The 14,371-nt window shown below is 39.7% G+C and overlaps 1 protein-coding gene across 8 annotated transcripts in view; it reads right to left on the bottom strand.

The window, feature by feature from the left end:
- VGLL3 (vestigial like family member 3) overlaps positions 1-11,597 on the bottom strand; it is a 55,576-nt gene extending 43,979 nt beyond the window's left edge. For 2 of the 8 annotated variants that reach the window (XM_048214931.2, XM_048214930.2), the window contains exon 1: positions 10,840-11,406. In XM_048214931.2, the coding sequence (XP_048070888.1) occupies positions 10,840-10,965 (126 nt within the window). In that variant the 5' untranslated portion in view covers positions 10,966-11,406. Of the gene's footprint in view, positions 1-10,839 lie in introns of all 8 variants that reach the window. The other 6 variants (XM_026490181.4, XM_026489918.4, XM_057306537.1 and 3 more) reach the window with 6 other exon arrangements.
- Positions 11,598-14,371: the final 2,774 nt, after the last annotated feature.

Raw genomic sequence — 14,371 nt, 5'->3', positions numbered from 1 at the left:
AAAAATCATTCTTCTGTTTATGGTTGCGTCTATTCCCTATATCCTTTACACTTCATATCTATGTATATACACATAGGCATTTACATAAATATATAATGATACATTATTTCTTTTCATAGGCAAACACCAGTGATTTTATAAAAATATATGTATCGACTCTATTTAAATACAATTTTTTCAATGAATATAAAATATGGTGGGTTTTTTTTGGTCTCTCCCAGCTCTTTAAGACAGGTCTTCTATTAAGTAAATACATTTGCTTGGAGACTATCAAATAAATAAAATGGAAAGGGAGCCTATGATACACCTACCGAAAGGCAGGACATAAGGCATATCTATCATTCTCTGGTACTTTTCTCAGATAGAAGTGAGTCAATTTTCACAAATTATAGTGAACCAACTTAAATAGTTACATTTACCACACACACACACACACGCACACACACATGTGCACACATGTGTGCATGAATACACACGATTAGCTTCACCATCAATACCACTGGTTAAAATGAGAATTCAAATGGCCTGAAAGCTTCCTGAAATGCTAACATTGAATTTGCACACTTTTTAATGTTTTTATAGAAGAACAATATAAACAGAAAAGGCTACATGTCATAAACGTATAGTTCATAAATTTCATAAACTGAGACCATCAATGAAACTAGCAACAGACCAAGCAGTAGAAGATCATCAGTACCCCCAGAAGGCACTGCTTCCTTCAAGACAGCAACCACTATCCAGACGTCTATCAATGTAGATTAGCCAAAACTGCCTTTCGTACTTTATATAAATGGACTCATACAGGATGTACCCTTTAGTGTCTGGCTTCTTTCACTCGATATCGTGTTCACGAGATTCATGCATATTGTCGCATGTAGTTTTAGACTGTTCATTCCCATTGCTGTGTAGTAACCCATTTATCTATTCTACCACTCACAGGCATTTGGCCAGTTTCCAGATTTGGGCTATTACAAATAGTACTCCTATGAACATCTGAGTATGTCTTTAATGAACATATGTCTGCATTTCTTTGGGGATGTATATTGAGGAGAAGATTGCTGGGTCACAGGGTAGATATGGATGTGGTTCAGCCCTAACAGATATTGCCAGTCCTCTCAAGTAATATTAACAATCTTACACATGGACAACCAGTTGAGAGTTCCTGTTGCTCCATATCCCTGTCCACACTTGGTACTGCATGTCTTTCTTCAGTTTTGCTCTCCTGATAGCCCAATTTCTTTTAACTTTTTTTCATTGAGGTGAAATTCACATAAAATTAACCTTTTGAAAGTGAATGATTCCGTGGCATTTAGTACACTGAGAATGTTGTGCAACCACCATCTCTATCTAGTCCAAAACACTTCGTCAACCCAAGGGAAATTCTGTAACTATGACGTATTAACTCCCTATTCTCTGACTCCTCCCCACCAGTCCATGATAACCGCCAATCCACATTCTGTCTCTAGGAGTTTATCTATTCTGGGTATTTCATATAAATTGAATCATACGTATGTGACTTTTTTGCTTCTAGATTCTTTCTCTTAGCATGTTTCTAGGGTTCCTTCACACTGAAACAGTACTTCATTCTTTTTATAGCTGAGTAATATTCCATTATATGTATATATCACAATTTGTTTATGCATGTATCCACGGACAGACATTTGACTCATATCCACCTTCTGGCTACTGCAGATAGTGCTGTTATGAATATTTGTATATGTGTATTTGGTTGCATACCTCTTTTCAATTCTCTTGGGTAGGTATGTATGATAGTTGGGTCATATGGTAACACTACGCTTAACTTACTAGGGACCTGCCAAACTGTTTCCACAGCAGCTGAACCATTTTAGATTCCCACCAGCAATGTACTAGGGGTCCAATTTGTCCACATCCCTTGGCAGAAAAATAACACTTGTTATTTTCTGGATTTTAAAAGAATTATTATTACAGCTATAGCCATCCTAGTGGGTATGAAGTGGTACCTCACTGTGGTTTTGATTTGCATTTCCCTAATGACTAATGATGTTGAACAATCTGCATACATTTAAAAAATATTAAGTGTGAGCACAAAGAAAACAAGAACAGAATTTAAACAGCAATTGACTCATATGCTGACAACCACACCATCTTAATATGCTCCTCCATAGACTCTTAAGCCTTAGCTACTTTCTGATATCTGTGCTTTGGTGACTGTAAATCAATTCTTCGCCTATTTTTAACTAAGTAAATTATTCATGTGCACTTTTGCCATATTCTGTATTCACTTGCCGTTTGCTCCCTGGAATGAAACTTGCCTGGCGTTACATTCTTTCTTGAGAATAATATATAACATTCAAAATGTTGAGAATAAATCTCAAATCATCAGAACCTAGATTTCCTGAATCGAGGTCCAAAGGCAATCTAGTTCATATTTTTTTCCTCAAGATGCACACTCACTTCCTAAAAATATCCAAATCTCAGAAATACTCATGCTCTTCTTACAAGACTCTGAAGAATTGTTAACCAAAATAAAGACGTCATTCAAAGGGACTTCAACACCTACAAATTGGTTTATTTAGTGCACGTTAACTGGCTCATCCCCATTTCAGAGTAATGACAATATTCCCCCAGGTGAAATGACCCTATGTTAGGTGAAACAATGACGGAGTTAGCAGCCACAAAGTGAAAACTAACTCACAAGAAGAGGTTAAAGCAGCGTAGGAAGGAGTAGGCCCAGACAGTGCAGCCCATACCCAGCCACCTCACAGCCCGCCACAAGGCACGACAGGAACAAACTCTCACAGGAATGTGCAGGGGAAAGGATTTGTCTGACAAGAGAGACTTCCATGTCAGGAGCCAAATACCACTAACTCCCCAAGGCTTAAGCTTACAAAATGCCAAATGATTACTGTGCATATGTGGAAACTTCTTTTCCTAAAAAAACAAAAGTATTTTAATGAATCATTGGATATTTGGAAACAGCTTTGTCTTTTTTTTTGTTGTTGTTCTTTTTTCTTTTTCTTTTCTTTTTCCCAATTTCTACTGGCTCTCTTCTCTAAATGCAATGATTCTCTTATGTTTAAAAAACATGGTTGGCGCCTATAAGAAAGGATCACTAGCCTGGAGTAAATGTTTCAAATTCCCTATGTTTCAAAGTGTAAAGTCCATAAAAGCAGCTGACTGCTCCTTGATCGTATTTTTTCTGAATTTACTTGGTAACAGATTTTTAAAAATAATCTCAGAGAGATTTGCAGTTTTGATCCTTAGCCTATTTGGAAGAGGAGGAGGAATCAGGTTAAGGGAGGGTGGGCCGGGATGAAGAGCTACGCCACAGGCTTTTTACATATCATATTTTGCTTCCCTCTCTAAAATACACACAAATACAAACATTTTGTCCAAATAAGTGTTTCCAATTTACATATGCAAAAACTGATTTGCTTGGCTAGGATCATCAAACTAGTAAATGGCCGGGACAGGATTAGAACCTATTTCTGTCCGACTACAGAACACGCGCCAAGAAAACAGACTAAAGGAAATGAGTCGCTATATATTTATTTTAATCGAATAAATAAACAGAAGCCCACAATCACCAAGGCATCAAATGGCATCCCATAACTAAGGAGAGTCAAAGTTACTTAAAACATTAAAAAAAAGAGATGTAAATATCTATCAGAGTTATGGCTATTAAATCATGCAGTGCTCTTCAAAATAGATATATATCTACATAAAACTGAAGTCTATATCTAAAAAGGTATTGTCCCCTTGGCAAGTCAGATACATAATACAACTACCTACCATTTTTCTGGAAATTCTATTTTGAAAATGTGACCAGAGCCAATTTTGTGAGACACAGTCATAACTTGAGATTCTGTTTGTTTGTTTTGTTTTGTTTTGTTTTTATTTTTCTTGACAGTCAGGAGGAACAAACCAAAAATAATATTAACTTGATCAGCTATTTTTGAGCACACTTGCCTCTCAATGATTCTGGTCATTACCAAAAATCAAACTCATCCCTTCCAAGGATGAAAAGTTTCCAGTTTTAGGATATTCCAGAAAAATATGCCACATGCTTAGAGAGAATTTCAAAATTTGCATTCCCAAAATATTTCAAGCAATGATCACATCATAAGGGTATGTGTTCTCTCTCAAACTGACTACTTTGAATGAAACAAGTTTCCAATATGTGAATTTCTGATATGTCTTTATAATCCTATTACTAGATATAGGGTATGACTTCATTTTTAAAAATTCATCTGTTATTCATCAAATAGCCAATTAATTCCTCTTTTCTATCAGTAATTGTGCAAAGACATGGAGCCACAAAGATAAAAGTCATAGCCTATTGGTATACTCAAACCGCTCATAGTTAGTTGAAAGAGCATTGTAAGGGCAATGATAAATAAAGAGAACCTCACAGTTTATCCATATGGCTAATTGTCTAATTTCTCCAAGTAGCTAACATTTAAAAATTTTAAAATAAGAAAAGCAAGAAGATAACATTAGGTAAATTATTAATTGTTTCCTTGTTTCCAAAGAAGTCCAGATGGCAAGGGACCACAATAGAAAAGAACGGTACTAGGAAGGAGGATTTGACCAAAATGAGTCCATGAGTCTGGGTAAGTCACCAAACCGTCTGGCCCTCTTCTGAAAATGAGGAATTTTGAGACTCGATTATCTCAGAGGTCTCGTCCAACTCTATACCCTAATAAGCAACAGGCTGGAGCTCTAGACAAATTCACACTTAATTTTGTTTCTTACGCTGGCCGCCTCTTCTGATTTTGCAGGACACCAGCCAAAAGTACCCTACAGACCATCGAAGACTAATTCATTTCTAGACACAGGTCATCGAGCCCAATTCCTAATAATTAGTTTTGGTATCTCCTTTACATATCTTCACAGTAACAAGAAAGGATGCCTCCTTCAACCGCCCCGCCCCTCTTTCCATCCGCCAAGGACAAGTGTTTTGGCAAACTAAAATATTATAGTTCTAAGAGAAAAGGACACCTGTTTACTTTAGGTCATTCTTCCTTTCTTTTCTTTCTTTTTCTTCCCCTCTACTAAAGCAAAAGACAAATGAAAAATAGTTCAGGTACCCCAGTTCAGACCACACTTTTAAATTATTGGCATAAATCTGGTATCCACTGAAATATCTATAAATATGGTATATATGACTCGTTTTTAGCAGCAGATGTTTGGGTCTACTGGTTCAAGGCACTATTGGGTCTTCCTAAATGAATAGTTAAAGCAGAAAACCAGCTGCTTAAAGAGGTGCTTTTTGAAAGATTCAGGGCAGAGTTTTGCCCAAAATTATTTTCTTCCCTGTGTCTGCCAGAACCTGAAATTCAAGTATCAGACAGCTTTTTGTTTCTTGAATGAAAATATTTTTCTGGAGATAATACCTTAAATTATGATCTATTACTGGATGAATTAGTTTGGGATTTTTTTTTTTTTTTAAAGCTAGCTGGAAACAGGGCCTATGGGAATGGGATCCAACTTCAGCACCCAAGTTTTAGAATGACAGAAAGTCTGATGCACAAGTCTGCCTTAGGATCTGTCCTGAACATCCTGAGCATAATATTTTTAGTCTCGTTGAACATTTCCCTTGCACATAAGGATACAAGACAGAAATACGCATACTTCCCAAAGGGATCAGCCCGGCATCTTTGCTGCAATAGCCCAGAGTTACTGTGCACGATGGCAAGCTTCTACCGACTCTGAACACCCTCCTTTTCTTTGGCATGGCACATGTCCCTACCATCCCCAACTTCATGAGATGGGAGACTTTATTAAATGTGAGGCAAACTAGGACTTCCTTGCATTTGTCCAAAATACCCCTTCCTTTCCAAAGAGTGTCACCTTGTCCTGGCGTTTGGTTTCCTGGTAAACATATCTTCACTGTGCATGATTTTAGAGATTCCAAGCCTTCCCTTTCTATCGTTATTGTAATCTCTCTTCTGGTTGACTGCCAGAGACAACAGTTTAGTTTGGTTATTTTAAAGTTTAATTTTTTTTTCTCCAGCTTTGAATTTTCTGACTGGAAAGTTATTGGGAACATAAAACTCTGGGGCACTTTAAGCTTCTAAGTCTCTTCAGTCAAGTTAATTTGTGCAGTGTGGAATCATAGGGGCTGTTCTTTCTCAAAGAAGTCCGGTATGAATGCATATAAGTCCACTTAAGTCCTTGCTTACAGTTGCAAGAAAATTGGATCCTCCACCTTAAATAAGTTGGCTGTGTATTGAGACTATTTGGGATATAACTGTATTCTTTCCATTTAATGAATCTAAGCTTACGTTGGACTAACAGTAATATATGAGGCACTTAAAGCTGACTGCTAATACCACTTCCTGAAGATTATTTTAAAATAAATAAATGTTCATTTGCTAAGTGGATATTCTGCCTCATCAACAGAGGATGCAGAATGGATAGCAAAAATCATTAGCATAATACAAATGCTTTCAAAAGGACTTTGGAATGCCTAAACTAAAAAAATACACTACCAAGGACTTGGAAAGAATTTCTAGTTCCAAGGCCAAAGAATCTACTGCATATTAATCTTCTTTATCAAAAAGTTGATTTGGAGCACTAAAGACAAAAATAAGCCTATTGTGCAATAGCAAAAAGAAAAAGAAAAAGAAAAAAGCTTGGGAGACTGCATGGCATGGTGGAAAGATGCTACGTTGGGGAGCAGGGCATCTGGTGGTCCTAATTTCGTCACCAATTAGCTTTTGAAATCTTTGGCTAGCCATTTCAGCCCTGTGAGCATCCATTTTCCCTTTGCAAAAGGAGGGGTTGAAGTACGGTTTTTCAAGGTGTTTTCTTCTGACAGAAATATATATGTGTGTGTGTGTATATATATATGTGTATATATGTGTGTATATATATGTATACATATATATACACACACACTGGTTTACGGCACTATATATATTAATATATATTAATACTAATAACAATATATATTAATACTAATAACAATATATATTAATACTAATATATATATATATATATATATATATATATTAGAGAGCATTTTATGACCTAACCAAGATGGCAAAGTACAGGGAAATAGTTTGGGGGAAAAAAAAAACTCCTTACAAACTTATAACTGAGTTCTGCCTCCTAGAAGCACTTAATTCTTTTAAGTGAAAACATGCAGACAGATTCACCCAGCTGTCCCCCTTGAAGAGGACAGAGTAAATACACTCTAACTTATATGAAGGCCGGAGTGTAATTGTTAAAAACCCCTATGCACAATTAGAAAACTGGAAATCTTTTTTTTTTTCTGCTTTCACCACCTCATCAACAAATGACACGATTCTGAAAGCTTTACATATCTTTTTAATGTTGACATTATGAATAAACGGGGGGGGGGAGGCAGATTTAGACAATAACAGACTGTCTACATTTAAGATGAGAAGTCCCCCGGGTATGAAGGGAATCTATGATTTCATATCATTTCCCTCAATTTTTCCTGACACTTATTTGGAAATTTGTCGCTCTTAGTTCCTACTGTCACTGTTAGAATGCAAGCACATTCCTTTCTGGACACGTTCTGCAGTGTCATCATGCCTCCGGAGCATGGGCTGAGAGACTGAGTCAAGAGTTCTCTTGAGGAGATGTTAAAGAGACGGTGGGCATGAGCACCAGGGAGCTTAGCATCCCTCAGCAAACCCCGGCTGGATAAAGCACGCTGTAAGATTTACTCGCAGCCATGCAATTTCTAGGAATTCGTGTCAGGGACTATAAAATTCACTCTGCAGACATATTGACAAATTATTTTGATTCATGTAGCCTACTGTATGCCCAAGTAACACATCACAGTGCTGCCTGATATATATGCAGTTAACTATGTTTTTAAGACACCAGCCTATTACCCACCTACAATGTATAATATGCTCAACGAAAATCTGAACTTAAAATTTCAAGTGCACATCCGTGCTTTTAAGGGTGAAGCAGAGTACGCATGCCTGGAGAATGATATTCTATTATTTCAAAAATAATTTTTAGCTATATGATCATACATGAAGAGGAAAAATACACCTATGGATAAAATCCATCATCATAAACCATTATGCTATACTAACTTACAAGGACTTCTGAGCTATACAGATTTGAGGGGAAAAAAAAATAAGTTCAAAGATACATCACTACAACTGATTACAAAAGCAATACAAAGCTGAAATGCTTTCTTTTCTAACATTTTATCAATGACCATGAAACTTTCTTTATAACTCTATCACTTTTTTTGCTTTTCTTTTTTCTGCTCAACAAATCAATTTTTCAAATGCAGCAGGAGTGGTAGCCTTTATTTTTGTCTCCCAGGCAAGATGCTATTCGGGGTCACTTCCCATGGACAGAGAAAACAATCTTCATGGATAATAATGATAAAACCTTATGGAATGCAAAAACAACCAAAATATGTATTCTCGGATGACTGCATTAGGGCCAAGTCAATATTAGTCCCACTTCACCCACGCACCGCATAGTCTAAAAATGCTGTCAGCCTGATAAGAATTTCCTGATTTACTCTTTTTTCCAATAGAAAATATAGGTCATCAAAATAAACTCCTGACAGTAAAAGAACAGTAGTTATACTATCAAGTCTCTCTATTTCGCTAGCCAGTTATAGTCAGTTTCCTTACTTAACAACAACAGAAAAAGTAACCTCCAACAAGCCGTTTTAGTAAAAGTAACATGAAAATTTCCAAGCACACCTCTCAGCTAAGTTCTTAAAGTCAACTCAGCCAATTATCTGTTTGAACGATACCTACCGAACCCTAAAGTGTAATGAAGTTGACATTTACTAATATATGCAACTCATCAATGTGGACAATTCAGGTGAAAAAGAAAGTTCATTCTTCAGTTTGTTGATGGTCTCAGCAAAAGAATGATATTTGGGGATTGAGTTGCAGCGCTATTATAAAAGTTATAGTACTAGAGTTATTTCTTACTGAAAACTGAATTTTATGATTAGTAATTCATAATTTTTCTGATACCGAATTTTATTTTCTAGCTCAAGAGTATTATAATCCTAACCTCCACCACAAATTCATATATTAATGGAATTATTTTCAGAATCTATGGAACAAAACCCTATTCATAACTTCTATAGTTCAAGTTATTTTTTAACGGGAAAAATACTTTTCTGTATGCTAGTAATTTTGAGCCTGTTGCTTGTCCACATTCCAACTGACAATTGAGAGCCTCTACAGTCTCTGAGATGGAGGAAAGGAAGGGAGGAAATAGTGTGGTTCATCTGGGACTGAGTGTTTATAAAACACATAAAAATGATATCCAGCATCTCTTTGCCTCACTTGCCTAATTTGTACCTAAATGGTTTTCTCTATTACTTATATCTTTTATATTTAAAATCAAAGAAAAGCAAACAGCATAACCAAAATGTTTCCATCTATCACCTTTGACCACAAATTACAAAATGCTTCCCCATTCTCTTTCCTAAATGTAATCTTGCTTTCAAATGCTAAAGCTGCTGAATGTTAAAAAAAAAAAAAAAAAAGATAGTATAAAGTGGGGCTCCTTCCTGTTTTGCCCTACTCGGTCCAGTTAAGCCTATACTGTTTAGCAGATAACTCTGGGGCATGTACCTTGCTCCAGAATCAGCTGAATTTTACAGTCCCTAAATTCTAAACTGAAGCTATGATTTCTTTCCAAAGAGTAGCCCTACAAACCTAGCAAAGAAACAGGTAAAGGGAATACAGAAATAAAAATTAATTATATAAATTATAATAAAGAGCCAAACCCTTAAGACCACAATAAAACAAATGGTTCCTAAGAAATTTTTAAAAGCCCAATCAATAAATTCTGTGGATGGTAATTTCCACACCACATCTAGTTCCCTGATAAGTGCCCCCACCTTGGAGTGTGTAAATTGTATTTTTAAAATCTCACCAAATCAACACTAATTCCCTAATTCCCAGAGTCGGAGGACCCTACTTTGGTACAAGCTAGTGCCACATACTCACATATGTGTTCTCTGTAGCACTAAGGCTTGACACATATTCCATTGGTGTCCAGAGAGGAAAGCCCAGGGGTACCTAGTGCCAAATTCCCCACACCCTACTCTCCCTTCTAAAGGAACTATATCATCTCCCTGGTTCCAGAACCCTTTTTATCCACAGCATTCTCCGTCACTCTCAGCATGGTGAAGACCCAACATCCAGTGATCCAAAGTTACCTCTTGAGTGGGGACACACTTCCACTAACCTGAACTATATATAACATCTCTGTGCTTTGATGGAATTAAAAATGAATGAGGAAGTTTGGGATCAATTCCTGCCCTCTCAGTCACAGTCATAAGAAGACAGACTCTACAGAGAAGTTCTAGTAACATTTGACAGACGTTACACTAGACCTCTGTTCCATAAAAGTTCCAGAAAGGTCATTCCATGAGCTCACTGTCCAGGTAGCCTCCCCTATGTCAGTGACACATTTTATCCTCTTAATCAAGAAAACCCTGAAACACTCCACCTTTCGAAAGAAAAAAAATATTTGATTTAAAGGAAGTTTACTCACATACTCCTAAGACAGATGCCCTTGGTGAGTTTCAGAGAACTGAGCCCAAAGAGCTAAGGTGGCTATGAGGAGCAGCCTCTGAGCTCCGGTGACAACAGCTCAATGAAGCCCCCAGCCAGGTAATGCCTCACATCGAATCCCCCACCCATCCACCAGGCTGCTAGTCCCTTCCCGAAGCCTTTCTTCCTCTCTGCTCAAGGGCGCTCCCGCAGGTCCCAGAGCATCCTCCGCGCCACCCGTCCCGGCGGGACATCGCCCGAGTCCCAGACTGATACTCTCGGTGCCCCTCGCCCCCGCCCCCGGCGGGCTGCCCGGTCGGTGACTCACCTGCTGGCCAGGTTGGGGCGCCGGGTGGTAGTAGGCTGTGGGACAGGTTGCAGCTGCCACAGGGTTGGGCAGACACTGGGGCGCTCCATACGGCTGGGGGTGATACATCACCTCCGCACAACTCATGGCAGCCGGGGCAGCGGCGGCCCCCGAGCTGCCGCCGCCGTTCTACGCGCTCGGGCGACGGGCGCCGTCGCCACCGCCGCAGCTGCCTCCTCTGTAGCTGCTCCAGCTGCTACTGCGGCGAAGGCGGGTCCTCGGCGGCCGCGGGCTCCGCGCGGGGCGCGGGCTCGGGAGGGGTTGGCAATCAGTGGGGGCCCATGCGCGGGCACCTTCATCTTCAGCCCCTCCGAGTGTCCCCTTGCCTGCGCTTATATAGCGGCTCCGGGACGCAGCGGACCGCCGCGCGGCGGGGGCATGACAGTGCCCGGCTCCGGCGAGGACAGCAGCGCCCACCGCAGCGCCGCCGCAGCCGCAGCCCCGGCCCGGTAGGGCAGCCCTGGGGAGCCGGGGCTCTGGTTTGCATATACACAATGCACGCCCGGGGCTCGTCCTATCACCAGAGCTCGCGCCTGGGCGAGGACGGAGAGGCGGGGGCAGAGGGAGGGGGGCGCTGGGGAGGAGGGGGAGCACTTTGCCGCTCCAGGCTTGGACGCCGAGCTGTGCAAAGTTCCTTCAACTCGGTCCGCAGCGGGCGGGTCGCCCAGCGGGGTACCCCGGGGAGGGCCGGCTGCGGATTGGAGCGAAGTTTGAAGCCCTCTCCGCCTCCCGGCAGTGGGACGATGGTGGGAGGGGAACGGTATGCGGGAGGCTCAGCGCCCTCGGAGCTCCGACTTTCCACCCGGTCTCTGTCACCTGGCTGTCAGGGCGGGGGCTTCCCAACCCCAGGGAACTTTAGGGGGGAACACTAACGCAGAGGCCAGGGCTAAACGAAGGCCAAGTGTGCAAAGAGGTAAAACAGAACAGGCGCAAAATAAACTGGGATTAGCCCCTACGTTAAATATAACCGTAAGTGAAAGTTAACTTTATTACAAGTGCGCACATGCCAAGAATGCAACACGGTTTTCTACAAGTGATCTCCGCTTTAAGTTTACACCTTCATGGTATGAAATTCTTGCGGGACGTCAACCTTTTCTGGCTCTTCCTGCCTAGTTTCCATAGAGTAATAGACAATAACAACTGATTAAACCCACTCAGCCATTAAAAGTTTATCTACTTGCAAGTGTCTTATAATCCTCTCCAAAATTAAAAAAAAAAATCTTTGTAGGAATATAACTGTATTTTGATATAATCAGGTAAAATAGAAAAGAATTATAATTATTTTATAAATACGCAAACTCTTTGAACTTTAACAAGTATATCTGCCCCCTTATATTTAGGTATCCTCTTTTATGACACAGAACAGTTTCTTTGTTTTCACAGAGACTATCTTTTGTCTGAGAAAAAGTCGATCTGGATGTCACATGTACTGATGTTGTTATGGATTGAATTGTGTTCCCCCCAAATTACCCACTGTGACTGTGTTTGGAGACAGGGCCTATCAGGAGGGAATTAAGATTCATTGAGGTCCTAACAGTGGGGTCCTAATCTAGGACTGGTATCCTTATACAAGAGGAACTGACACTAGGGCTCTCCATCTGCACTGGCACAAGAGGAAAGGCTTTGGGACAGCCAGTGAGAAGGTGTAGTCTACAAGCCAGGGAGAAACTAGACACTAACCTTGAGGGCAGCTTGATATTGGACTTTTCGCCTCCAAAGATGTCAGAAAATAAATTTCTGTTGTTCAAGGCACCCAGTCCTGTGGTTTTTGTTATGACAGCTGTAGCAGACTCATAGAGATGTACAGTATTAATATATTGCTAATCTTGATATGAATGTGTATGTGTGTATACATAACTACACAGACACACATACATAAATACATATATATTCACACATACACACACTTATACACTCACATACATGAACTATAGTAATTGACAGGAACTCGGTGCTACTCATAACAGCTCCTATTCACTCATTCATTCTTTCATCTATTGAATATTAAAAATATATTTATTAAGGGCTTTTACAGTTTGGATTTTGTGCTTTTTGTAATGAAGAAGTATTCCTATCAATACGACCTATATGAACTTATTTGAAATGTTGGCACTGCCTTTTCAAAAACTGACATCCTTTGGTCATCCTTTCTTGTGTTCCAGATTCATCTATTTGTCTTCTATCTAGATGGTTCCACACAGATGTTCCATAGGGACCTCAGTCACGATAGCACTGATATTTTCCCACAGTCCCAACCTGAGTCCACTTGACCCCAGCTTCGCACTTCTACTGACTCTCTTCCCTCATCATTTATCTCTGCTGCTATAACCCTTAGTTCATGCAGCAACTTTCATCCAGACTCCTGAAGGTGGCTTCTACCTGATTTCCAGGCCCTAAGTAGAACCCTCTTCTGATCCATTCTTCACACAATTTATCCTTTTACTGTTTTCTGTCCCAGCCAGTGCAAATCCCACACAGTAGTAATGTTTTGTCCCTCTCTAAAAAACTTTTATAATAGCTCCCCATAATTCCAACTCTTTAACCTTCAAGTTCTGGTCTCTGCCTATGTCACCATCTTCTGTAACTGTCCATTCAGCCCCGTGAATTGAGACCTCCCTTTCTAGGAAAGACCATGGTATCTCCTATGACCTCCCTTTTTGTGCATGACCAGAACTTTACTTGCTAACTCCTTTTTGTTCTTTAGGGGATTACCTTCCAAAACATCCACTGAAGGCCAGCTTCGACGCCTCTGCTTTTGGCAACTCCCCACCCTATGAATCTTGCTCTCACCATACCGATTACATGATTTGAAATTGCCTTTTGCTTTTTTCCCCAACATGACCATGGCCACTTGAGAGCAGGGACTGTGATTTTTTTTTTACCTGTGAATCTCAATCATATAATGCCTGTCTTAAGCACTGATTGAATAAAGTATTTCAAAAAGGGGAAAAAATTCTTCAAGGGCTTACAAACTCATGGAGGATTAAAGCACTTCAGTGAAGGTCAGAACATGGAACATGGCTTCAGATCCTATATCAGGATTTCTACCGTATGTTACAATGAGAAGATCCTTGTGATATGAGAAACTTCTAGACCTTCAGTGGAAAGTGACTAAATTAGGCCACAAAGTTAGTTTGCAAGGGCACCCTTTCCTCTACAGCAAGTCTCCTGTTTTAAACACTTAACAGTTCCAACTGTATCTTCAAATAACTTAATTATCTGAGGCTCATTGTTTTTAATATAATTATGTGTTCATATATCTCCTCCATTAGACTTGCAGAAAGCATTTATATCTTGTTTATTTAACGTTTAGGAGATGTTCAGTATATATCTGTTGACTTAGAAAATAAAGCCAAAACTAATCTGAAATGTCCATACCCACAATTTCTGTATCTTCCTTGTTACTCATATGGCCTCTAGTATGTGCAAATATTTATTATATGACAAAGATGTAGTTCTTGGATACTAATAAGTCACGGACTCAGAACTTTGG

The sequence above is a fragment of the Ursus arctos genome, unplaced genomic scaffold, assembly GCF_023065955.2.
Source record: "Ursus arctos isolate Adak ecotype North America unplaced genomic scaffold, UrsArc2.0 scaffold_4, whole genome shotgun sequence".
In the NCBI taxonomy this organism is placed as follows: Eukaryota; Metazoa; Chordata; class Mammalia; order Carnivora; family Ursidae; genus Ursus; species Ursus arctos.
The sequence above is the reverse complement of the archived record's forward strand: the minus strand, read 5'-3'. Positions and strand labels throughout refer to the sequence as shown.